General features: G+C 49.4%; 1 protein-coding gene across 2 annotated transcripts; it reads right to left on the bottom strand.

The window, feature by feature from the left end:
* Positions 1-55: 55 nt before the first annotated feature.
* tnfaip8l2b (tumor necrosis factor, alpha-induced protein 8-like 2b) lies at positions 56-23,577 on the bottom strand. 2 transcript variants are annotated; one of them, XM_063032582.1, is made up of 2 exons: positions 23,432-23,577; positions 56-3,910 (listed from the first exon to the last, which is right to left on the bottom strand). In XM_063032582.1, the coding sequence occupies exon 2, from the start codon at positions 3,902-3,904 to the stop codon at positions 3,344-3,346; it is 561 nt and encodes a 186-aa protein (XP_062888652.1). In that variant the 5' UTR covers positions 3,905-3,910; positions 23,432-23,577; the 3' UTR covers positions 56-3,343. The 2 variants fall into 2 exon arrangements, with proteins under 2 accessions (XP_062888652.1, XP_062888661.1); XM_063032591.1 differs by lacking the exon at positions 23,432-23,577 and adding an exon at positions 21,531-21,650.
* Between the last annotated feature and the right edge of the window lie 1,890 nt (positions 23,578-25,467).

The following is a 25,467-nucleotide window of genomic DNA, read 5'->3' as shown; positions in this document are numbered from 1 at the left end:
CGGGGTCAGACACAGAGTGAAGCTCCCTCTACACAGTCCCATCACACACTCCTGGGGTTGTGGTGATGTGCACATGGTTAAGCAATGGAATAACATTATTTGTTAGGAAAATGTTTACTTAAACATTTGCATATATACATATTTTAATGAATAAAGTATATTTTAATTTTAAGAAAGAGTTGACGTAGCAAAGCTCCCTGTCTGCTGCTCTGTCACAGACCCCCAAGTGGGGGTACCCCGGTTAGATTGTGGTAGGAGCACAGTGGGGGGAGAGAGAGGAGTGAACTTGTTCCCAGGTCAGGCGCTGGGGCTGTCACTGAGGTTCATTGAAGATATAAAAGGCATTGAAATCTCGATGGGTAGGAGGGAGTTAATTTGTGCATTGAAACATGATCTCTAGTTGCCCCTGAAAAGAAAGGGGATGTTTAAAACCGGGATAGGATCTGCAAGTCCCCTCTCTTTTATACTGTACATTCACAACCAGTTTGATAATGTTATAATTAAGGGTCCTAGTATTCATCCTTGCAGAAGACTGCCAGTCCCGTTACAGAATTCAGATCCATTTTTCCAACTTGTCTTGATCCATGGATCCACAATGAGATATAACCTTATTGGTCCTTCCTGAAGTCTAAGTGAACTACATCTACCCCACCATGACTATCAGCACTCTGAGTCCCCTGGGGAAAGTTACATCCAGTTGGACAGGGTCTCTCCCCTTGACATCTTTGTGTGGCCAGGTGAAGCTCAGTCTTGTGAAAATACTCCCTATTCCTGAGGTGGGCTAGAGTCCCATGCCTGTGTGAGAATGTTATCTGCTCGTATCTCAGCAGAGTTCCATTTATTTAGCAATATCGTGCCGAGCAGGCCTTCCTGCCCTTCGAGTCAGGCTGCCCCAGAACCCCCGATTAACCTGAACCTAATCACAGGACAATTTGCAATGACCAATTAACGCAGCCGGTACGTCTTTGGACTCTGGGAGGAAGCCTAAGCATTCCACGGGGAGGATGTACAGACTCCCTACAGATGGTGCCGGAATTGAACTCCAGACGGCCCGAGCTGCGATAGTGTCGTGCACTTCGTCTCAAGGTCTGTGAATTTCCAGAGACTGTGGTTTTCACGACCCTCCGCCACACCACTCAAGCCAGTCTCCCCTCTAGTGACTCCATCTACTCTTCTTGCTGCCTTAGGAAAGCAGCCAACGTTAATCAAGCACCCCTCTTAGCCCAGTCAATCTTTCCCTTCCCACCCCAGTTAATGTCTCTCTCTTCCCCCTCATCCCCGGTCAATCAATCTCTTCCACACCCCACCACCCCCCAGTCTGGAAAAGCCTGAAAGAACACCAGCCACCAGACTCAAGGACAGCTTTTACCCCACTGCTAGCAGACCCTTGAACCCCTCTCATACACTAAAAATGAACTCCTGATCTCCCAGTCCAGCTTGCACGTTGTTCATCTGCCTGCACTGCCCTTTTTCTGCAGCTGTGACACTCTATGCTGCTCCCCTTTCACTCATGCACGGAATGATCTGTCTAGACCCAAGACAGGAGATAGCTCTGGCTGGTGAGCCCCTACCAGACCTGCCACGTGGGTTGCATTTGTAAGCGCTCAGTATTAAACGTTCTTAGTCTTGCCGACTTCAGTGAGCAGCCGAGTAGGCCATTCAGTCAGTCTAGTTCTTCTGTCCCATTAATTCCTTCCTGGCCTGTTGTGTGGATTCCATTTGTAAACTCTCGATATTAACCGTGCTTCATCTTGCTGACTTCAGACTTTGGTTGGGAGGCAGGGGGCAGGCATCCCATCCCTAGCAAGCTGTCGAGTAGGCTTTTTAGCCATCCTGCCTTCTTGTCCTGTGCTAACACGGTCTCATTTCTCCATCTATCTATCTCTCTGTATCTCCCTCTCTCTCTTTGTCCAGGTCCAACTCTACAAAGTGACAAGGGGACAATCTGTAGGATAAAGTAACTGTTCTGTTTCATGGGAAAGAGAAGGGAGGAGAACTACCCCACAGGCCAGTTTGCACAAGACGAATTTGTGTGTGTGTGTGGGAGGGTGGGGTGCTCCCTGTTTGTATTAATGGTGATAATTGAGATTCTGGGTGTGAGCATCTCCAGCAACTTGCCCTGGTCCAACCACATAGACACTATGGCTAAGAAGGCTCACCAATACCTCACAGGATGCTAAAGAAAGTTGGGATGTCCCTATTAACCCTCACCAATTCTTACAGATGCGCCACAGAAAACATTTTTCCTGGATGCATCACGGTTTGGTACGTCAACTGCTCTGCCCCTGACCGCAGGAAACTGCAGAGAGTTGTGGACACAGCTCGGCACCTCAGAGAAACCATCCTCCACTCTGTAGACTCTGTCTACACCTCTCTCAGCCTCAGGAAAGCAGCCAGCATCAATCAAAGAGCATACCCACCCCGGACAGTTTCTGCTCTCCCTCCTCCCATCAGGCAGAAGATACAAAAACCATAAAGAATGAACCACCAAGGCTCAAGGACAGCTTCTACCCCACTGTTACCAGACTGTTGAACGGACCTCTCACACTCTGAAAGATGAACTCTTGATCGCCCTATCTACGTCATTGTGGCCCTTGTACTTGTCTGCCTGCACTGCACTTTCTCTGTAACTGTAGCACTCTATTCTGCATTCTGTTCTCAGTGTACTAATGTATGGAATGATCTATTGGGATGGTGCAAAGGCAGACTCAATTCACTGAATCTTGGTACACCAATTAACCGGTGAAGGTGTAGGGAAGACCCGTTTAGGATAGAAGAGAGTGGGGTGGGTGAATCTCTTTCCAAAGTTCTGGGAGTCCTTGGAGAGTCTTAACCTCTGGGAGAGTGGGGGAGCATCGAAAGAAAGATTGACCTTGCGGGACGGTGAAAGGGAGATAGACTTGGCATAAGAGGGGCCAAGTGGCCATCATCCCCATTCCAAGATTTCAGTTTGTGGTGGATGGAGAAGGACTTCCTGAGGATGGTTGAGTGGGGTGGTGTTGTTTGGAAAGGTACCACGTCCTCTTGAGATGTGGCATCCTGAGTGTGAGAATCAGTGGGCGGGGGCGGGGAGAGGTGTTAGAGGGGGGAAAATTTTACCTTATGGGATGGTGAAGGGGAAAGACAGGGTAAGAGGGTTTGAGTGGCTGTCATCCCTGCTCCCATAACTTTTGGATTGTGATGGAGGTGAAGAAACTCCCAATGATGGGTGCGAGTGAAGAGGTCCCATGTGTTTGCAAGAGGGATGACATCCTGAGGTGTGCGGGGAGGGGAGGGGAAGAGAGGGCATCGCCAGGAATGGAAGGGGGGAGGGTTAGGGTGGGCCTAGAGACCACACCACCCCCTATAGCGTGCCCTCCTCTAGCAACTTGTTTAGGCCCGTGCAGATCTTCTTGAGGTGGGACCTGTATGGCTCATCAGGACCGTAGAGCTTGGTCAGCAGATCGGGGTTGGCAAAGTGGTTGAAGACGTGCTTGATGCGGCCGTGGGACTTGGGCGTGAGGTGGCTAGAGACCAGCTTGAGCAGGAGGTCCCGGCTGTCTCCCAGGATGCTCGCCATCACGCTCTGCTCGAACGTAAAGGCCACCTCATAAAAGCTGACCACCGTCATGGCTCCCTGACGCAGTTTCTTCTTGAAGTCCTCCGCCATGCCCAGCTCCTCGGTGGAGAACTGCTGGTGCCGGTAGAGGACGGCGATCTTCACCGCGATCTTCACCAGGTTCTTCAGCACCTTCTGCGATTCTGCCTTGTTGCCCGTGAACTCCTTGGACACCCGGTACAGCTCGTCCAGGATCTCGCTGCTCGTGTCATCGATGAAGAGCTGGGCCAGAGTCTTGGATGCCATCCGGCTCAGCACCTTTTTCTGTGTGCGGAGGGCCAGATCCTTCGAGCTGAACGACTCCATGACGCCCTGCGAGTGAGCACAAGAGGAGAGGACATCAGTATAACCACCAGTGGCCCATCCTGGTCCAACCACGGCCAAGAAAATGCACCAGAATCTCTACTTCCTCAGGAGGCTAAACAAATTCAGCATATCCCCTTGGACCCTCACCACTTTTTACAGATGCACCACAGAGACCATCCTATCCAGATATATTCAAAGTTCAAAGCTCAAAGTGAATTTATTATTAAAATGTCACCGTATACAACTCCAAGATTCATTTTCTTGCATGGCTTGGTAAGGCAACTGCTTTGCCCCTGACTGCAAGAAACTTCGGGGGGTTGTGCATGGGGCTCCGCACATGGCAGAAACCAGCCTCTTCTCCTCTCTGTCTGTGCCTCTTGTTGTCTCAGTGAAGTGATCAAAAACACCACCTATCCTGCTGTTGAAAGACTGTCGAACGGCTCCCTCGTATGGTAAGATGGACTCTTAACCTCAGAGTCTACCTTGTTGTGGCCCTCGCGCCTTATTGTCTACCTGAGCTGCACTCTCTCCGCAGAGTAACACTCTATTCTGCAATCTGCTGTCGTTTGCCTTTGCTCTACCTCAATGCACCAACGGGATGAAATTATCTGTAGGGATGACATGCTAAATAATGGAACCTCGGTACATATAACAATAATAAACCAATTTCTCCCTTGCCGGTTACATCACGACATGTCCCCCAGGGAGTTTGGTCAGTTTTGGAGCGTGTGGCCTGGACACCAGGAAGCCTGGAGGTGGGACGGGAAGCCATGATTGACTCCATTGCTTCTGTCTGGTTGAGGCATCGAACAAGGTTGAAGTTGGCAAGGATGAGAGTGCTGTCTGTCTGCACCTGACTGGTCGCAGGAAACTGCTGGAGTCCTGAGGTCCACGTCGCCAGGATTGATTGGCAAGGCTGTGGACTTGTTTTGTGGGCTTTAAGGTTCATGTTGCATGTGTTGCTAGACTTGGCTTACTTATTTTGCTGCTTTTGAGCGGTTTGATCGGGGCGATCGATACGGACAGGGGCGCAGGCCTGCAGTGGGCTAGTGGTGTGGTGTTGAACTGAACTAAATTAAATACTACTGGACTTCTGGTGTGATGGTTGATTGTCTATGAGCTGTTTGCTGGCTTTTTGCCATTTGCACAATCTGTTCTTTTTTTTCCACATTGTCTGTTTGATGTTTTCTTGAAGGGTTTCCATGGGGTTTCTCTCTGTTTCATGGCTGCCTGAGGGAGGATTAATATCAGAGTTGTATTCTGTATACGTACTTCGATAATAATTGAAATTGAATTGACTTTATTTCTTACACCCTTCATACACATGAGGAGTAAAAATCTTTATGTCTTTGTCTAAATGTGAAATGTTCAATCATAGTAATTTATAATAAATGGAACAGTAAATGTAACATAGAACTCCTCCCTTGGAGGGTCAGACACCCTGAGCCAATAGGCTGGTCCTGGACTTATTTCCTGGCATAATTTACATATTACTATTTAATTATTTATGGTTTTATATCGCTATATTTATACTCTATTCTTGGTTGGTGCAACTGTAATGAAAACCAATTTCCCTTGGGATCAATAAAGTATGACCATGACTATGACAAAATACACTCAAATCAGCATGAATTAATCAGTCTGATGGCCTGGTGGAAGAAGCTGTCCCGGAGCCTGTTGGTCCTGGCTTTTATGCTGCGGTACCATTTCCCGGATGGTAGCAGCTGGAACAGTTTGTGGTTGGGGTGACTCAGATATCCACTGATCCTTCGGGCCCTTTTTTGCAAACCTGTCTTTGTAAATGTCCTGAATGGTGGGAAGTTCACATCTACAGATGCGCTGGGCTGTCTGCACCACTCTCTGCAGAGTCCTGTGATTAAGGGAGGTACAGCTCCCGTTCCAGGCAGTGATGCAGCCAGTTACACAGGTGGTGTGTACAGACCACGTAAGGTCCTCGGTGAAGTGAATGCAAAGGAACTTAAAGCTGTTCACCCTCTCAACCCCAGGTCCATTGATGTCTATAGGGGTTAGCCTGTCTCCATTCCTCCTGTAATCCACAACCAGCTCCTTTGTTTTTGTGAGATTGAGGGAGAGGTTATTCCCTTGACACCACTGTCAGAGAGATGACTTCTTCCCTGTAGGCCACCTCATTATTATTTGAGATTGGCCAATCAATGTAGTGCCATCGGCAAATTTAATCAGCAGATTGGAGCTGTGGGTGGTGACACAGTCATGGGTATACGGAGAGTAAAGGAGGGGGCTTAGGACACAGTCCTGAGGGGCTCCTGTGTTGAGGGTCAGAAGGCAGAGGTGAGGGAGCCCACTCTTACCACCTGCCTGTGATCTGACAGGAAGTCCAGGATCCAGCTGCGCAAGGCAGGGTGAAGGCCAAGGTCTCTGAGCTTCTTGTCGAGCCTGGAGGGAATTATGGTGTTGAATGCTGAACTGCAGTCCAAGAACAGCATTCTCACATAAGCATCCTTCTTCTCCAGGTGTGTAAAGATGGTGCATAGAGCGGTTGATTGGTTGTGTCGGTAGGTGAATTGTAGGTGTGGGTGGTAGCATGTTGCAGATGTAGTTCTTGACCAACCTCTCAAAGCATTTGCTTATTATTGTGTGACAGGATGCCAGTTGTTCAGATGTGTTACCTTGGTCATTTTATGTACTGGAACATAGTGGATGTTTTGAAGCAGGAGGGCACTCTACACTGGGAGAGGGAGAGATTAAAAATGTCTGTAAACACACCTGCCAGTTGTGCCGCACACACTCTGAGCTCCCGCCCTGGGATGCCGTCCGGTCCCGCAGTAATAAACATACTTTGAATCCTTGAACTTAAGTTGAGAGTCAAAGTTGACTTTCTTAGGAAGTTCAGCTTGTCACTGAACTCTGTTACAAATTTCTACAGATGTACTGTTGAAAGAATCATGAGTGGTTGTATCGCGGTCTGCTATGGCAACTTAGTCGCACAGGCATGTTGCGGAGAGTAGGTGGACTCAGTCCAATGCATCACAGACACATCCCTACCCACCATTGGTCATATCTACAGGAGACGCTGCCTCATGAAGACAACGTTCATCATTGAAGATCCCCACCATCCATCTTCTCACAGCTCCCATCGGGCAGGAGGTACAGAAGCCTGAAGTCCCACACCACCAGGTTCAGGAACAGCGACTTCCCTTCAACCATTCAGTTCTTGAACCAACCGGCACAACCCCAATCACCACCTCAGTACAGCAACACTGTGACCACTTTGTACTACAATGTGTTCTTCATGTTATAATTATTCTCTTTCTTGTAAGAATCATGTTTAATTTATGTTTTCCTTGTGAATGTTGTGTACCTGATGTGATGTTGCTTTAAGTTTTTGCTCTGTGGCTGTGGTGCTGCTGTGAGTTTTTCACTGAACCTGTGCACACACAGTCTTGTGCGGACGACAATAAACTCGACTTTGACTTTGAGGAGGAGATGTCTTCTATTTTCAGAATTCAGGAGACATCACTATTCACAAATGTTACTATATGTACAATTCAGATGAGAATGTACAAGGTGTGGTTAGCGAGTTTGCAGATGACACTATAACCGGTGTTGTTGTGGACAGAGGAGATGGTCATCAGGAGTTACAGAGGGACCTAGATCAGCTGGGTAAGTGGGCTGAGGTACGGCAAGTGCAGTTTAATTCAGATCAGTGTGAGGTGTTGCATTTTGGGAACTCAGATGCTGGCAGGACTTTCACTTTGACCAGCAGAGCTCTGGGGAGTGTTGTAAAACAGAAGGACCAGGGATACAGGCACACGGTTTCCTGAGAGTACGCTCACAGGTAGACAGGGTGGAGAAGAAGGTGTTTGGCTCTCTAGCCAACGTCAGTCAGGGCACTGAGTGTAGGAGTTGGGATGTTACAGTTGTATAAGATGTTGGTGAGGCTGCATTTGGAGTATTGTGTGCAGCTTTGGTCACCTGCTATAGGAAAGATGCCATTAAACTGAAAAGTTGCCAGGACTAAAGGGACTGATTTATAGGGAGAGGTTGGCCAAGTTTTTATTTGTTGGGACATTGGAGAATAAGAATTTATAGATACAGTGTAGTAACAGGCCCGTCACCCAACAAGAACTTCCTGCCCAATTACACCCAGGTGACCAATTAAGCTACTAACCTGTTTGTCTTTGGAATATGGGAGAAAACCAGAGCATCTGGGGGGAGAGAACGTAGTAATTCCTTACAAAGAGTTGCAGAACTGAACTCAAGTCTCTGGTGCTGTTATTGTGTTATGCTAACCACTTCACTACTGTGTTGCCCATTAAAGGATGAGAGGCATGGTGAGGGGGATGGTAACAGTCTTTTCCTCAGGGTAGTGGAGTCTGAAATAAAAGGTGGGGTGCAGAGGTTTAGGGTGAAAAGAAACCTGAGGGGAACCCCTCCAAGACGGGTTGTAGGGTTTGGAGGCTTGTGTGCCTCAATGACCCAGAGAGCTGTGCTGGCTGGAGTCAGGACTTTATGGTTTAATTCTTGGTAGAGTCACCCATGCTAAACAGGTCAAAGGGTAGAGGCCAGGCTAAGAGTGGTCCACCAGTCCTCCGGTTTCAGGGGTTCAGCTCAGGGCCAACAACCCCGACTGGTCAAACAAAACTGTTATGGAAACAGCAATGAAGAATCCTTCTACATCTGAGCGTGACGGTATTCCTGAGTCGTGACCGGGACTTGTGTGGCTGAGAGTAGTGGAAATTGAGAGGAAGCTACTGGCATGACGAAGGAAGCCCTGAACACCGCCAGAGATGGAGGACCTTCATTCCTGCCCTACATACCAGCAGCATAATGGCAGTAAGTAAGTAAATGAGGGGCAACTATTTCATGCTGAGAATGGACAGTCTATGGAACAAGCTGCCAGAGGAAGTGGTTGGGGCAGGTACATTGACGACATTTAGATGACACAAGGAGGGGCAGGGCTTAGAAGGATATGGGCCAAACATCGGAAATTGGGGCTAGCTTGGTGAGCACTGTGGTTGGTGTGGATTGGATGGGCGGAAGGACCTGTACCCACTCTGTACTGCTTGATGTCTACCTCACTGAACTGGTGCAAAGAATCAAGCCATTCAAGTTTATTGTCATTTGCACAACTACAGTGAGGTACGGGGGTGATGAAAAACTTGCATGCAGCAGTGTCACTTAGAGACAGGCCACACACAGAATATAAATTGTACAGACTATGAAGAAAAGGGCTGTGCAAAATGTTATTCACTCAGTTCTGGTTGCCCCATTACAGGAAGGATGCAGAGGCTTTGGAGAGGCTGCAGAAGGGGTGCACCAGGCTGCTGCCTGGATTAGAGGGTATGAGCCTGTAAGGCTGGACAATGTTGGGACGTTCCTCTGGAGCATCGAAGACCTGACGGAATGAGAGGCAGAGACAGAGCAGATATCCGGAGTCTTTATCCCAGAGTCTGATACCAGAGGGTGTGCATCTGAGATGTGAGGAGAAAAATTCAAAGGAGAGCAATGGTAACTGGCCGAAACGATTACCACCCAGTGGCACTGGGCACTGACTTCACCAATCATGAAGTGCTTTCAGCAACTGGTAATAATCATATAAAATTCCATCTTCTAGCTACATTGGACCCTTTCTAGTTCACCTAATACTCAAATTGGTCCACTGATGATACTATAGCCTCACCCCTCCCCCCCACACACCATCCTATCCCACCTAGAAAATGATACCTCGCACGCCAGGATGTTGTTCATCGACTTCAGCTCAGCGTTTAACATGATCATCTCTCAGAGGCTGGTGGGTGAGCTGTCCTTGTGAAGGTCTCAACATCTCTCTCTGTAACAGGGTCTTGGACTTCTTAATGGAAGGACCCCAGTCAGTTCAAGTTGGCTGCAACATCTCAGTGGCTCAGGCCACTGCTGTTCATGCTCCTGACTCACGGCTGCAACACCAGATCCAGCTCAAACCCCATCATCAGGTTCACCGGTGATACAGCAGTGGCATCATCAGCAACAATGATGAACCAGCAACAGGGAGGAGGTAGACTTGTCAAATGGTGTGAGAACAACACGAATCTCAACGTGCACAAGACAGAAGAGATGAGTGTGGACTCCTGGAAGTCACAGATTGAGCACTCTCCATTACACATTAATGGCTCTGCCATGAAGAGAGCGAAGAGCACAAAGTTCCTTGGTGCACATAGGATGGGTGATCTAACTTGAACCCACATCTCCTCCCTAGTCAAGAAGGCACAGCAGTGCCCACAGTTTACGGGGAGAGTGAGCCGTGGAAGGCTCCCTGCCCCCATTCCAACAAGTTTCTACAGGAGTTCCCTCGAGAGTGTCCTGTCTGTCTGCATCATTGTGTGGTATGGAAGTTGCAAGGCATCAGACCACAAGACCCACAGAGGACAGCAAAAGTCACTAAGAAGATCATGGAGGTCCTGCCCCCCCCCACCCCCCATTTGTGACATTTAACGGGAGTGTTGCAGATAAAGGGCCCAAAGCATTGTTGAGGGTCCCTACCACCCATCCCACAATCTCTCTGACCCACTACCCTCTGGAAGGGGGTACAGGAGCATCAGGACTAGGACTGCCAGACTGGGGAATAGCTTCTTCCCTCAGGCTCGGAGACTAATAAATACCCTGCCACCACCAAGGTCTCGTCACTGGGACAGCAAGCTGCTTACTGTTACCTGTGCTGCAAACATTGTGAATTATGTTTTAACTTATTTGTGGTAATACTTTGGTTTGTGTGCTATGTGTGAGACATGTTTTGTGGGCACACCGTGGTCCGGACAAACATGGATTCTACAATAAACTTGAACTTGAGGTGTACCGGGCAATGTTTTTGACATGGGGAGAGGTGGGTGATGGTGGACACAGATACAATCGAGGCATTGAAGAGGCACGTGAGAGGGAATTGGACATAGTGTAGACAGAAGGGAACAGTTTAGTTAGGGGTATAACATTGAACATAGAACAGTACAACACAGCGCAGGCCCTTTGGTCCAGAATGTTGTACCGATCTTTGAACCTACCCCACCCTCCCCTCCTCAACGGCCTATAACATCTAAGCACCTAAGAGTCTCTTAAATGTCCCTGTTGTGTCAGACATATCAGACTCTACCACCACTCCAGACAGTGCGTTCCAGACACTTACTACTTTCTGCTTAAAAACACAACTACCTCTAATACCTCCCATAAACATTCCACCACTCACGGTAAACGGATGTTCTCTGGTATTGGCCATTGCCACTCCGGGACAATGGTGCCGACTGTCCACTCTGCTTCTGCCTCCCATAATCTTGTACGCCTCCATGGCCTCTCATCCTCCTTCACTTCAAAGAGAAAAGCCCTAGGTCACACAACCTCTCCTCATCAGGTGCACTCCCTAATCTAAGCAGCATCCTGGTAAACCTCCTCTGCACCCTCTTTAAAGCTTCCACATCCTTCCTGTAATGAGGCAACCAGAAATGAACACAGTACTCCAGGTGTGGTCTAGCCAGGGTTTATAAAGCTGTGACGCTATCTCACAGCTCTTGAATTCAATCCCCTGACTAATGAAGGCCAACACACTAAATGCCTTCTTAGCCACCCTATCAGCTTGTGTGGCAACCCTGAGGGATCCATGAACGTGGACCCCAAGATCCTCCTGTTCCTCCACACTGCCGACAATCCTGCCGTTGACCTTAACTCTGCCTTCAAATTCAACCTTCCAAAGTGAATCACGTCACATTTTCCTGCCTTGATCTGCACCTGCCACTTCTCAGCCCAGCTCTGCATCCTGTCACCGTGGTGCTGTAACCTACGCCACCCCCAGCTCCACCAACTTCTGTGTCATCTGCAAAGTTACTCACTCACCTTTCTACTTCCTCATCCAAGCCTTTTATAAAAATCGCAGCGAGGAAGGTCCCAGAACAGATCTCTGAGGAACACCACTGGTCCCCGACCTCCGGGCAGAACACACTGCATCTAATACCAACCTCTGCCTTCTACGGGCAAACCAGTTCTGAATTCCACGCAGCCAAGTTTCCCTGGATCCCATATCACCTGACTTTCTGGACGACCTACCATGGTGTTGCCTTATTAAAATCCATAGACATGTTCTACCTTCATTGGTTTGTTTTGTCAGCTGCTCGAAAAACTCCTCCAGGCTCCTGAGGCATGACCTGCCACGCTGATTATTTAATAATTACCAGCTTAAGGAGTTTGTCATGACATGGTGAGCCAAAGGTTTGTTCTCTACCCTATCAGTGCAAAACAAACCACAGGGAAAACAACACACATCAAAGTTGCTGGTGAACGCAGCAGGCCAGGCAGCATCTCTAGGAAGAGGTACAGTCGACGTTTCGGGCCGAGACCCTTCGTCAGGGCCAACTGAAGGAAGAGCTAGTAAGAGATTTGAAAGTGGGAAGGGGAGGGGGAGATCCAAAATGATAGGAGAAGACAGGAGGGGGAGGGATAGAGCCAAGAGCTGGACAGGTGATCGGCAAAAGGGATACGAGAGGATCATGGGACAGGAGGCCACACGGAAAACAACAGTCAGAAACAAGCCCGTGAGGTGGTCTGTAGTGTTCTGTTATTGAGACAGTGATCAGGGCTGTGATGGTCGGTTCAAGAACGGAACGGTTGAAGGGAAGTCGCTGTTCCTGAACCTGGTGGTGTGGGACTTCAGGCTCCTTCAGGCAATCGGTACCTTGTGACCGACTGGAACTGTGAGAAGATGTTATGGCTTGGTTAGGCAAGGAAAGCATCACAGGAAGTTTAAACAGATGAAATATAGAAACATAGAAACATAGAAAATAGGTGCAGGAGTAGGCCATTCGGCCCTTCGAGCCTGCACCGCCATTTATTATGATCATGGCTGATCATCCAACTCAGAACCCAGCCTTCCCTCCATACCCCGTGACCCCTGTAGCCACAAGGGCCATATCTAACTTCCTTTTAAACATAGCTAATGAACTGGCCTCAACAGTTTGCTGTGGCAGAGAATTCCACAGATTCACCACTCTCTGTGTGAAGAAGTTTTTCCTAACCTCGGTCCTAAAAGGCTTCCCCTCTATCCTCAAACTGTGACCCCTCGTTCTAGACCTCCCCAACATCGGGAACAATCTTCCCGCATCTAGCCTGTCCAATCCCTTTAGGATCTTATACGTTTCAATCAGATCCCCCCTCAATCTTCTAAATTCCAACGAGTACAAGCCCAGTTCATCCAGTCTTTCTTCATATGAAAGACCTGCCATCCCAGGAATCAATCTGGTGAACCTTCTTTGTACTCCCTCTATGGCAAGGATGTCTTTCCTCAGATTAGGGGACCAAAACTGCACACAATACTCCAGGTTAGCATTTCAACCGCACAATTGAATATGTTCAATAATATATTAGATATTCCTAGTCTCAGAGTTTTCCAGTTCCATACCACATACCCCGATGTTTGAGAATTCTCATCGAAAGCTCTGACAATCTTCTACAGACGTGCAGTGGACAGCATTCTGACTGGGTACATCACACCTTGGTGTGGGAACACCATCGTATAGGAATGCAAGAGGCTGCAGAGAGCAGTGAGACTCAACCAGTTCCATCCTGGTACAGCTCCCCCCACCATCACCGAGGGCATCTCCTCAGAGAGCGTTAGGACTCTGCCAGTTCCACTCCAGTACTGCTTCCCCGCCGCACCATGGAGGAATATCTACAAGAGGTGGCATTTCAGGACAGTGACGGCCCCCATTAGGGCTTCTCCACCACCCAAGACAAGCTGTCTTCTCAGGGCTGCCCTCGGGCTGGAGGTGCAGGAGCCCTGGAGAACCACACTTCAAGGATCAACCACAGCTTCCTCCCCACTGCTGTCAGGTTCCTGAACACACCTGAAAAACCCTAACACGACCTCAGACTCCGGTTCCTTCCACTTGCCAAGTACTGTTATTGTTAATTTTGTTTATTCTGTCATTAGTTATTTAAATTATCTGTTAATTTCATGTTAACACTTGTCACATTTGCAATGCACTGTGCTGCTGCAGCAGGAAGCTAATATTCGAGGCATTTCTCACAATAAACTTGAAATTGAATTGGAGGTGCATGAGTCATTGGGTTAATTTTCCATTGAAAATTGTTCCCCACCCCCCAGACCGTATATGTCTGAGAGGGAGGACAAGCTCGCCGGTGACTGCTGCTGTGATAGAGGGCTTTCCCTGTCGCTATGTATGTTGGGATAGCCTAATAGCCATTGAAAGTCAGGGGAACAATTTCCCTTCCAACCCACGGGGCTTCCTTGGGAGGTGGATGGATTCCTGGCGGTTTCCTTGGTGTATCGGTGATAAGATGCTTTGACAGAGTGGACTACCAGCATCTTTTTCCCAGGGCGGCAATGGCTAATACAAAAGGGCCAAACTTTATGCCGTCCTGCCAAAGAGTTTCGGCCCGTAACGTCGGCTGTACTCTTTTCTAGAGAAGCTGCCTGGCCTGCCGAGTTCCTCCAGCATTTTGTGTGTGTTGCTTGGAATTCCAGCACCTTCAGGTTTTCTCTCGTCTGGGCATAATTTTAAGGAGTTTGGAGGAAAGTATGAATATGCAGCAAATGGAGATATGTGGATCAAGTGCAGGCATGAAGGATTCAGTTTAACTCAGCACTACTGTCCGCACAGATATCGTGGGCTGAAGGACCAGTTCCTGTCCTGAGCTGTTCCACGGTCGAGAACAATGTTGATGGTACACGTAGGGAAGAGGAATGGTAGGACCCCGGGGAGCATTAAAGAACACCAAGTCATTAACACGAGAGATTCTGCAGATGCTGGAAATCCAGGGTAACACACACAAAATACTGGAGGAACTCAGCAGGTCAGACGGCATCTATGGCGTGGAATAAACGGTCAACGTTTCAGGCTGAGACCTCCCATCAGAATCCAGAGCGGTTCTCCCGGTTGTTGCCTGGGACAGAGTGTTTCAGTTTTAAGGAAAGACGGGAAAGGCTCGGTCTGTCCTTCCTGGAGCCGAGGAGGCTGAGCGTGATAGAGGCGGATGGAATTATGAAGAGCATTGATACGATGGAGAGTGGGAAACCTTCCTTCATAATCGAGGCATCAGAACTAGAGGGATAGGCTTAGGGTAAGGTGGAAAAGGTTTGGATCCGAGAACATAGGACAGTACAGCACAGGGAACAATGCCTTTGGCCCACCATGTTGTGACAAGCACAATGCCAAATTAAACTAAATTGCTCTGTCTGTACATGGTTCGTATCCCCCCCCCCCCCGCAACCCCATCCCGGCATATTCATACTGTGTGTCTGTCTCACAGCTCTGTGGTATCTACTGTACCTTTATATCCACCCCAGGTACCCACCAGTCTCTGAATGAAAAACGCTTTTCCCGCACATCTCCTTTGAACTTCAGCCCTGTCACCTTCACTGTTAGATATTTCAGCTCTGGGATAAGAGACTTTGACTGTCTACCCTGTCTATGCCTCTGGTAATTCGTCAGGTCTCCGCTGCTCCAGAGAAAACAGCCCGAGTTTATTGAACCCCTCCGTGTAGCTCATGCCCTCTGATCCAGGCAGCACCCTGGTGAAGCTCTCCTACACCCTCCCCAAAGCCTCCTGAGCTGCCCTGTGATGAGGTGACCAGAATTGCACAGAATACTCCACGTGCAGCCTGAGCAGAGTTTTATACAGCTGCAACCTGACTTCTCGGTGTTTATACTCAATGTCCCTACTGATGAAGGCAGGCCTGCCGTTTGACTTGTCACCCTCTCTACTTGTATGGCCACTTCCAGACAGCTGTGGATCTGAACTCCACTATCTTTTCAAACTTCAGTGCCATTAACTGTAGTGTATTTCACCTTACATTTGACTTCCCAAAGGGCAGCACCTCACACTTGTCCGAATTAACCTCCGTTCGCAGTTCATATCTCCAACTAATCTATATTCTGCTGAGATAAGTCAAACTTGAAGGCAGAGGACAGGGTTAATGGCAGGGTTCTTAACAGAGTGGTGGAACAGAGGGATCTTGGGGTCCACGTCCACAGATCGCTCAAAGTTTCAGCACAAGTTGATAGGGTTGTTAAGGAAGTGTTGGACGTCATTAGATGGGGGGGAGGTTGAGTTCAAGAGCCACGGGGTGATGCTGCAGCCCTGTAAAACTCTGGTTGGACCTCACTTGGAGTACTGAGTTCAGTTCTAGACCCCTCATTATAGGAAGGATGTGAAGGCTTCAGAGAGTGTGCAGAGGGGATTTACCAGGATGCTGCCTGGATTAGAGAGTATGGTTTATCAGAACAGGTTGAGCGAGTTAGGGCTTTTCTCATTGGAGTGAAGGAGGATGAGAGGTGACTTGATAGACGTGTACAAGATAATGAGATGTGTAGATAGAGAAGACAACCAGCTCCTTTCTCCCCATGCTAATATGAGAGGGCATGATTTTAATGCGATTGGAGGAAAGTATAGGAGGGGGAATTGGAGGTAAGTTTGTTTTTTTACACAGAGTGCTGGGTGCATGGTGGTAGGGGCAGGTACATTAGAGACATCTAAGAGGCTCTTAGGCACATGGATGACAGGAAAAGGGAGGGTTATGGGGGAAGGAAGGGTTACCATCATCTTGGAGTAGGTTAAAAGGTCAGCACAACATCGTGGGCCGAAGGGCCTGAAATTCACTGTACTGTTCTGTTCTGCATCTGCCCACAAATCCACCAATTTTTATGTCAACTGTAGACTTACTAACCCATCCATCAACATTTTTGTCCAAATTATTTATTTGTACTGCAAACAGAGGACCTAGCACTGATCCCTGCAGAACGCCACTGGTCACAGAGTCCCAGCCAGAATAACGCCCTCCACCTCTTCACAGCCAAGCCAGGATTTACTTCCCTCGGATATTCTCTGCCCAGCGTACCGACTCATTGTTCTAGATCTGATCACTCTCTTCACTGTAAACAGCATCACAAATCTTTGTATCGTCTGCAAACCTAATAATCACACTTTCTACATTCACATCCAGATCGACAATGTAGCCGTCCCAGTGCCACCACTGATTTGGCTGGTACATCAGGTTTCCAAACTCTGAGTCAACCCTCCCCCATCACCCTCTGCCACCTATCGCCAATTTCCGATCCACTTTGCTGGCTGCCCTGAATTCCATGGGCTTTAAACTTTTGGAACAGTCTCCCACCGGATCCTTATTGATGTCCACGTACACGACTACCGCAGTGCCCTTATCGGGATGCCCATGTTGCTGTAAATTCCAGCGTTTATTGCCTACCTCCGATTGTCCCAAATTGAATTGAGGTGGAGTACAAAATGCCGGTGGATCTCAGTGCAAGATTGAGATTCGGGTGGAAGGACGTTGAAGGACAGAAGGAACTAAGTTGTCCCATCAGGATTATTGATGCCATTGACTTCAGGAAGGAGGGGCTGCACTCGCTCCTTCCTACAGTAATGGTGCTGAGCTCAAGCGGGTTGAGAATCTCAAAGTCCCAGATTTAAGCATCACCAATAACCTGACCTGGTTCAATCACGTAGACACCATGCCCAAGAAAGTTCACCAGCGCCCTTACTCTCTCAGGAGGCTACAGAAATTCAGCAAGTCCCTATTGAACCTGACCAGTTTCTACAAATGCACCATGGAAAGCATCCTGTCTGGATGTATCATGGTTTGCCACGGCAACTGCTCTGCCTGAGACCGCAAGAAACTGCAGAGGATTGTGGACACAGCTCAGCACATCACCAAAACCAGCCTCCCCTCAGTCTAACTTCTCACCACAGTAAAGCAGCCGGCGTCTTCAAAGACCTCAACTATCCTGGACATTCTCTCATCATCAGGCAGAAGATACCAAAGCCTGAAAGCTCGTACCACCAGGTCCAAGGACAGCTTCTCCCCCACTGTTACCAGACCCGAGTATGAAATGATGACCTCACAATCTACCTTTTCATGCCCTTGCACATTATTGTCTGCCTGTGTTGCACTCTCTCTGTAGCTGTGACACTCTATTCTGCATTCTGTTATTGTTTTTCCCTTGTGCTACTGTTCAGTGGTTCCTTAAGGTTGCTATGGCCAGGGATGGGAATGGACACAAACTCCCACTACCTATTAAATGCTCCCAATGGCGTGGGCCTCAAATAGCCTCTGACGACCAAGTCCAGCTCCTGGCCTTCATGTGTGGCTTAGTTACTACGTCCGGTGGAAACGCTTCCACTGCCAGGAGAAGGGGCAAAGGCAGGTTAAAACCAGTCGCTTCAGGCAGATGGGGCTCATCAGTTGTGGTTGGCAGCTCATCTAGGAGAAGGAAAACTCTGATCTCAAACCTCTGCTGCCTTGCGGCTGTACCCACTCATGGGGAGGGCTTCAGGAGTAAATCCCAAGGGAAAGATCCAGAGCTGGAGTCCCTAAGTTAAGTTCAACGTCGACTGGCAACTCCTGCGATGCTGGTGATGTCAAAATGTATCGGCCTCTGCCGTTCCTTTGGGATCGGAGGGGGAACGTGGAGAGGGGGAGCTTGCTACCTGGGCAACAGCTTGCTCTCCGTATTGTACTGCCCAGGCTTGTGTATCGAGACAGCAAAGCGCTACGTCCAATGTTGCCCTGACCGGCGGAGACCCTTAGCCATACTGTGTAATGAAGTGATCTGTGTGGTTCAGGTAAAAGAAAGTTTTCACTGTACCTTGTACCCAATTTAACAACGTTAGACTTACTTCAGGTTTAAGCTCCTTGAAGTGAGATGTGTCAGTCTAAACTTCCTGCTTTCTCCACTCCAGGCCCTTGACCTAACTGTTCACGGGCAATTCATGTGTCACCCACGGTCCAGTGGTGACATGGGTAGAGGCACTATCTCTCAGCCCCAAAGATCCGGGTTTGATTCCGACTGACCTCTGGTGCTGTGTGTGTGTGTGTGTGTGTGTGTGTGTGTGTGTGTGTGTGTGGCTTGCATGTTCTCTCTGTGACCCAGTGTTTTCTGGTTCCCTCCTACGACGTGCGGTGGGGAAGGGGGAGCTGCTGTAAGGGTGAATGATCAGATGGAAGCGTGCAGGTTGGTTACAGAAGCAGGAGGTTGTTCTTGTGATCGCAAGATAGTGACCGGCGATGTGCCGCAGGGACCGGAGCTGGGCCCACTGTTGATTGCCATCAGGGTCAACAAGGTCACGAAGGGTCAATTTTATCCACAGTACATTTACATGTTTTAGGAAATTACTGTGCTGTGCTGGTGCTACACAGAACAAAATACATTCAACACTTTTACAGAATAAAAAATAAAAATATAATTAGCAGATGACACTAAATTTGATGGTGTAGTGCTACCTAAATCGTAACAGGATCGAGATCACCCTGGTAAGTGGGCTGAGAAATGGCAGATGGAATTTAATTCAGATGATGTATTTTGGTAAGTTAAACCAAGGTAGGACTTTCACTGTGAACGGCCCTGAGGAGTGTTTTACAACAGAGGGACTGAGGTGTGCAGGCTAATGGTTCCCTGAAAGTGGTGATGACAGGGTGGCAAAGAATGCGTTCGCCACACGCACCTTCATTAGATAGGGCATTGAGTACAGGTGTTGGGACGTCATGTTGTGCTTGTACAAGAGTTTAGTGAGATCGTGCTGGGAGTGTCATACACAGCTCTGGTCACCCAGATATAGAAAGGATTTCATTAAACTGGAGAGGGGGTGGAAAAAATTCCATAAGTTTATCGGAATGAGCTCACATGTCCCATAGAGACTCTCCCACTGGTGGAAACGTACTGTCAACGTCTAATCTATCCAGTCGTTTCAGTGTTCAGTGCTCACAGGGTGTTACTGGGATTAGAGGGCTTGTGCTGAAAGGAGAGACTGGACGGGCTGCGACTGTTTTCACTGGAAAGGAGGAGGCTGAGAGGTGACCTTACACAGGTTTATAAAATCACGAGGGGTGCAGATAGGGTGCATGGTTACAGATTTATTCCACAGCGTAGTGAGGTCTAAAACTAGAGGACACAGGTTTAAGGTGAGAGGTAAGATGTGGACAGGTACACGGATAGGAAAGATTTGGAGGGTGTGTGATGGGACGGGGTAGAGGGAGCTTCACTCTGTGTCTGACCCCGGAGCGTGTGATGGGACGGTGTAGAGGGAGTTTCACTCTGTTTCTGACCCCGGGAGTGTGTGATGGGACGGTGTGGAGGGAGTTTTACTCTGTGTCTGACTCCAGGAGCGTGTGATGGGACGGTGTAGAGGGAGTTTCACTCTGTGTCTGACCCCGGAGCGTGTGATGGGACGGTGTAGAGGGAGTTTCACTCTGTTTCTGACCCCGGGAGTGTGTGATGGGACGGTGTAGAGGGAGTTTCACTCTGTGTCTGACCCCGGGAGTGTGTGATGGGACGGTGTAGAGGGAGTTTCACTCCGTGTCTGACCCCGGGAGTGTGTGATGGGACGGTGTAGAGGGAGTTTCACTCCGTGTCTGACCCCGAGAGTGTGTGATGGGACGGTGTAGAGGGAGTTTCACTCCGTGTCTGACCCCGGGAGTGTGTGATGGGACGGTGTAGAGGGAGTTTCACTCCGTGTCTGACCTCGGGAGTGTGTGATGGGACGGTGTGGAGGGAGTTTCACTCCGTGTCTGATCCTGGGAGTGTGTGATGGGACGGTGTGGAGGGAGTTTCACTCTGTGTCTGACCCCGGGTGTGTGTGATGGGACGGTGTAGAGGGAGTTTCACTCTGTGTCTGACCTCGGGAGTGTGTGATGGGACAGTGTAGAGGGAGCTTCACTCTGTGTCTGACCCCGGGAGTGTGTGATGGGATGGTGTGGAGGGAGCTTCACTCTGTGTCTGACCCCGGGAGTGTGTGATGGGACGGTGTAGAGGGAGTTTCACTCTGTGTCTGACCCCGGGAGTGTGTGATGGGACGGTGTGGAGGGAGATTCACTCTGTGTCTGACTCCGGGAGTGTGTGATGGGACGGTGTGGAGGGAGATTCACTCTGTGTCTGACTCCGGGAGTGTGTGATGGGACGGTGTAGAGGGAGTTTCACTCTGTGTCTGACTCTGGGAGTGTGTGATGGGACAGTGTAGAGGGAGTTTCACTCTGTGTCTGACCCCGGGAGTGTGTGATGGGACGGTGTAGAGGGAGCTTCACTCTGTGTTATCCCAGACTGAATATTTTATCTTGCATATTCAGCAAATTTACTTCCCTCCATAGGGAGCAGACGGTGCTACAGAGAGGAAACTGAACAATCGAGATCTCAAGCCCGAGTGCCTGCTGTCTTCTGAGGCCCAGGATGTGGTCTAGAAACCACAAAAAAAAAGTTGCTCCACATATAAGCTGCAGCCACACTTTAAGACATATTTTCTGTACATATTCTCCAATTAAAAGAAACATTTCGGGAATCTGCTGAAGTCAATTGGGTTCGGGGGGAGAGAAATCTGCCAATTGTTCCTATATTCAGGCTTATTTGTCGGCCCAGGCCAGTAGCACATTTTAATAGTGAACTGGGTGAAACCGCTGATTTTTAGGAAGTTGTCAGACATTTCGTTGGCTTCAGTAATGATCACGATCTGTTGGCAGTAGCTCATTAAGGATTATCGGCCTCGCTGCAGGTTCTACCCACAGAACCCACCACTGCTGGTGTACCTGGGGGGGTCCGGTTACCCCGCTCGGCGTACGCCGGGGAGTGATCCCCGGGGCCGCGGTTTGCGCACGGGATCTTACCTGCAGAGGTCGAGAGATTCTGGGTAGGTGGGGCCCAACCAACGAGGACAGTGCAGAGAGCCGACAGGAAGTCTCCCTCCACTCTCTGCCACCTACCCACGTAGCGGTGTGGCTGACGGCTGAAAGGGTGGGGTGCCTTTAATTAAAGTGACAGTGCACTTCCACCCCACCCCTCCCCTCCCCACCTTCACCCCCACCCCCACTGACATCATCTGAAAAGGCCTTTCCTTTTCTAACACCCACCACCCCCCACCCTGACCCTGTCCCTTTGACCCCATCTGGGCCCTGCAACCCATCCCATATCTCTAACCCCCTTCCTCATCTCCCTGACCCTTCTGCCCTCACTCTGGTTTGTTAAAGTTGAGGGGTAGGAAGGGCAGGGAATCTCTCCGGGGCTCTGAGGCTGAGGCTGACTGAACTGCCCTCATTCCAAATATTGTCACAGAAGGCCGAGGCTTTGCATTCCAATGCATCCCGTGGGATCTTGCTGTGTGCAGAGAGCTCCCCTCACCCATCACCTTTGGGGGGGTTATCGGGGCCCAGTGGACAAGGTCGGGTGGAAGCGGACCAGGTCTCCGCTCAAGTCCCATCTTTCTGGACTTCCCTCCGTTGTCCTGTCCATCACCTTCGTTCCAACTCTCGCCCACCTCCCCACCAGGGCCTCTTCTGGGACAAAGTGCAGGGGAACGTGTCCTCACCCAGGGGGTGAACCCACACCCTGTCACTGAGAAGGATCCCGCGATCCAGCACAGAAACAGGCCCTTCAGCCCATCGAGTCCATGACGACAACCAGTCAGCCACTTACACCAATTCCCTGTCCATTCTCCCCACGTTCCCACCAATTCCGCCCTGATTCTCCCCCCTCACATGCATACTAGGTGGGTGATTTACAGAACCCACCGACCCCACACATGGGTGGCATGTGGGAGGGAAGCAGAGCATCGGGGGAAACTCACACGGTCAAAGGGAGAACATGCAAACTCCACACATAGACACCCACACTCACACACTCACATCCACACCCTCACACTCACACCCACACCCACACACTCCACACATCCACATCCACACACTCACACTCACAAACACACACACTCACACCCACAAACTCCAGACATCCACACTCACACCCACACACACTCACAAACACACACATACACACATATACACTCATACACATATACACACACATACACACCCAAACACCAACACACACACATACATACACACACAAACACACATACACTTGCATATAGACTTACATGTGCTCCCACACACACACTCCACTATGACACACACTCCCAATTGTACTCTTTCTTACATTTTCTCAGTCACACACTCTCACACATATACTGTAAGACAGAAATTCTGTATTGCACACACACTCTCAATCTCTCCCATGCACTCTCTCACACTCTGTCTTACACTCTTTCTCTCACGTACTCTCAGATACACAAACTCCCTCTTTCTCATAACCCCAAATTTTGTCTTGCACACATGCACCACAAACTCTCCCCCTCTCGTGCATTTCCACTCACACAGACAACTCACAAGTACACATACTTATGTGCACAGTATCTTACATCACAACACACTGAGACACTCCTGAACTCCCACTCTCAGCTTCACTGACCTGTGCACACACTCACACACATGCTCTGCACACACAGACTCATCCACCTGTGCGCACACACATTTTCGCAAACTCCTACAGAGAACACATGTGCAGCCAGAGTTGTCCACGGCCCTCCACACCCTGCCACCGCTCCCCTCCACACCAACGTGCAGACACGGGGACTGTACACATTCTCCCTCGCTCACTCAGACTCCAGTGCAGACCAGGTTTGAGCACACCCACCTCCCCCTGCAACCCATTGCACAACAGACTTTCACCGACTCACCCAAAGGCGCCAGCCCTCTGCTGCTAGCACGGAACTCTTCCTGCCTTCACCGTCGACAAGGAGGAAGCAACGAGCTGACGCATAGAAGTGCGGTCACTCCTCGCTGATCAAAAAAAAAGAAATCCACGCAATATCCCCTTATGGTGGAGAGGAGCTGGCTCTAGTTGCCACGGAAACAGCTAGGCCTCATTGAGGCCTTGTACAACGCCCTTCCTCTGGAGATAAAAATCTCAGGCTAATTTCACTTAACTCAGAGATCATTTAACCGTACAACTTTAAACTAGCGCCCTGAGCTCTCCCCAGAAGTGCAAGGGGCGTAGGGAGCATTGCGAGGTTAAGTGGACCAAGATGAGGCCTGAGACCAGGAAGACCCAAAGCCTGGAAACAAAGCAGAGCTCCCTGCTCTCTTATCTCATCCAAAAATCTATTATCTTGCTTGGTTTATAGCCAAACTCCTTTCTTTTCTTCCCACAAATTATTGTTTACATAAATAAGTAAGTACAGAAGGAAAGGTATTTGCTAAACAGGATAGGCCCCCTGAAAATTCTGGGCCTTCCTTGGGTTACCTGGGGAGGATATTTACAGGCATTTCAATTGATCCTAAAGGACTCCGTGCCCTGGAGCCAGAGACAAGCAGGAGGTTGAGGAGATTCAATCGAGGCACATAGAATTGGGAACCGAAGAGAATCTGCAGATGCTGGAAATTCAGAATAACACACTCAAAATGCTGGAGGTACCCAATAGGTCATACAGCATCTATGGAGAGGAATAAACATGTCAAGGACCCAAGTCCTGATGAAAAGTCTCAGTCTGAAATGCTGACTGTTTATTCCTCTCTATAGATGCTTCCCGACTTGCTGAGCTCCCCCAGCATTTTGTCTGTGTTGTTTGGAATTGGGAATGGTTTCCAAAGGGAGCTGAGTGATGTTACTTCCCAGGTCATTTTTCCAACATGTATCCTTTTTGGCGGCTATGCACTTCCATCTTCTTCAATCTCGTGACAGCACCGAGTGCAGCCTCTCCTCCAGTTTGTTCTCGCTGGCCGCCTTGGCACCGCCCGCCGCCGCCCCCGCCGAACTCGAGCCCAAGACCGTGTCGGTCTCCAGCCGCTTCTTCGAGCTCGGCCCTTCCTTAGCCGGAGGCCTTGGGCAGGTCCAGGCACACGATGCAGTGCCCAAGTTCATCACGTCTCTTCTAACGAGGTGCATAGCATACGATTCGTAGATACGAGGTGAGGCTTTAATCTCTTCCACGGAAGGTGGTCGTTGGCTCACAAGGAGCTCATCCACCCTTTGTCAGGTCTTGTTGTTTATAGTCCTGCTGGGTGTCCTCACACCCTCCTCACCAGGCTAAGTCCGGTGGGGAGGCCGGCCCAAGTCGCCGACCACCCAACCACGGCCCCCGGCCGAGCGCCGGGCACCTTCCCCCCCCGCCAAATCTCTCTGAGTGCCCAGTGCCCGACCGAAAACCATTGTCGAGCGGCTGGTGACACAGCAGATTGAATGGGTCCTTCCCAGAAACAACCTGGATGGGGTTTTTAGGAAAAAGATGCAGGAGATGTGGGGATGACTAAAAGAGCCTGGATGGATATCATGGTCAGTTTCTCTGCTTTCTGGGTAGTCCAACTCTGGAGTTATAGAGTCACACAGCACAGAAACAGGCCCTTCAGCCCATCTAGACCATGCTGACCAAGATTCCCATCTAAGCCCACCCCATTTGTACATTTTTGGTCTGTATCCCTCTAAACCTTTCCTATCCGTGTACCTGTCCGTATCCCTCTAAACCTTTCCTATCCGTGTACCCGTCCGTATCCCTCTAAACCTTTCCTATCCGTATCCCTGTCCGTATCCCTTAAACCTTTCCTATCCGTGTACCTGTCCGTATCCCTCTAAACCTTTCCTATCCGTGTACCTGTCCGTATCCCTCTAAACCTTTCCCATCCGTGTACCTGTCCATATCTCTCTAAACCTTTCCTATCCGTGTACCTGTCCGTATCCCTCTAAACCTTTCCTATCCGTGTACCTGTCCGTATCCCT

Source organism: Mobula hypostoma, chromosome 2 (assembly GCF_963921235.1).
Source record: "Mobula hypostoma chromosome 2, sMobHyp1.1, whole genome shotgun sequence".
Classification (NCBI taxonomy): domain Eukaryota; kingdom Metazoa; phylum Chordata; class Chondrichthyes; order Myliobatiformes; family Myliobatidae; genus Mobula; species Mobula hypostoma.
The sequence above is the reverse complement of the archived record's forward strand: the minus strand, read 5'-3'. Positions and strand labels throughout refer to the sequence as shown.

Coding starts and splice junctions, on each gene's coding strand:
- tnfaip8l2b (XM_063032582.1), bottom strand. CDS start 3,904: ATGGAGTCGTTCAGCTCGAAGGATCTGGCCCTCCGCACACAGAAAAAG.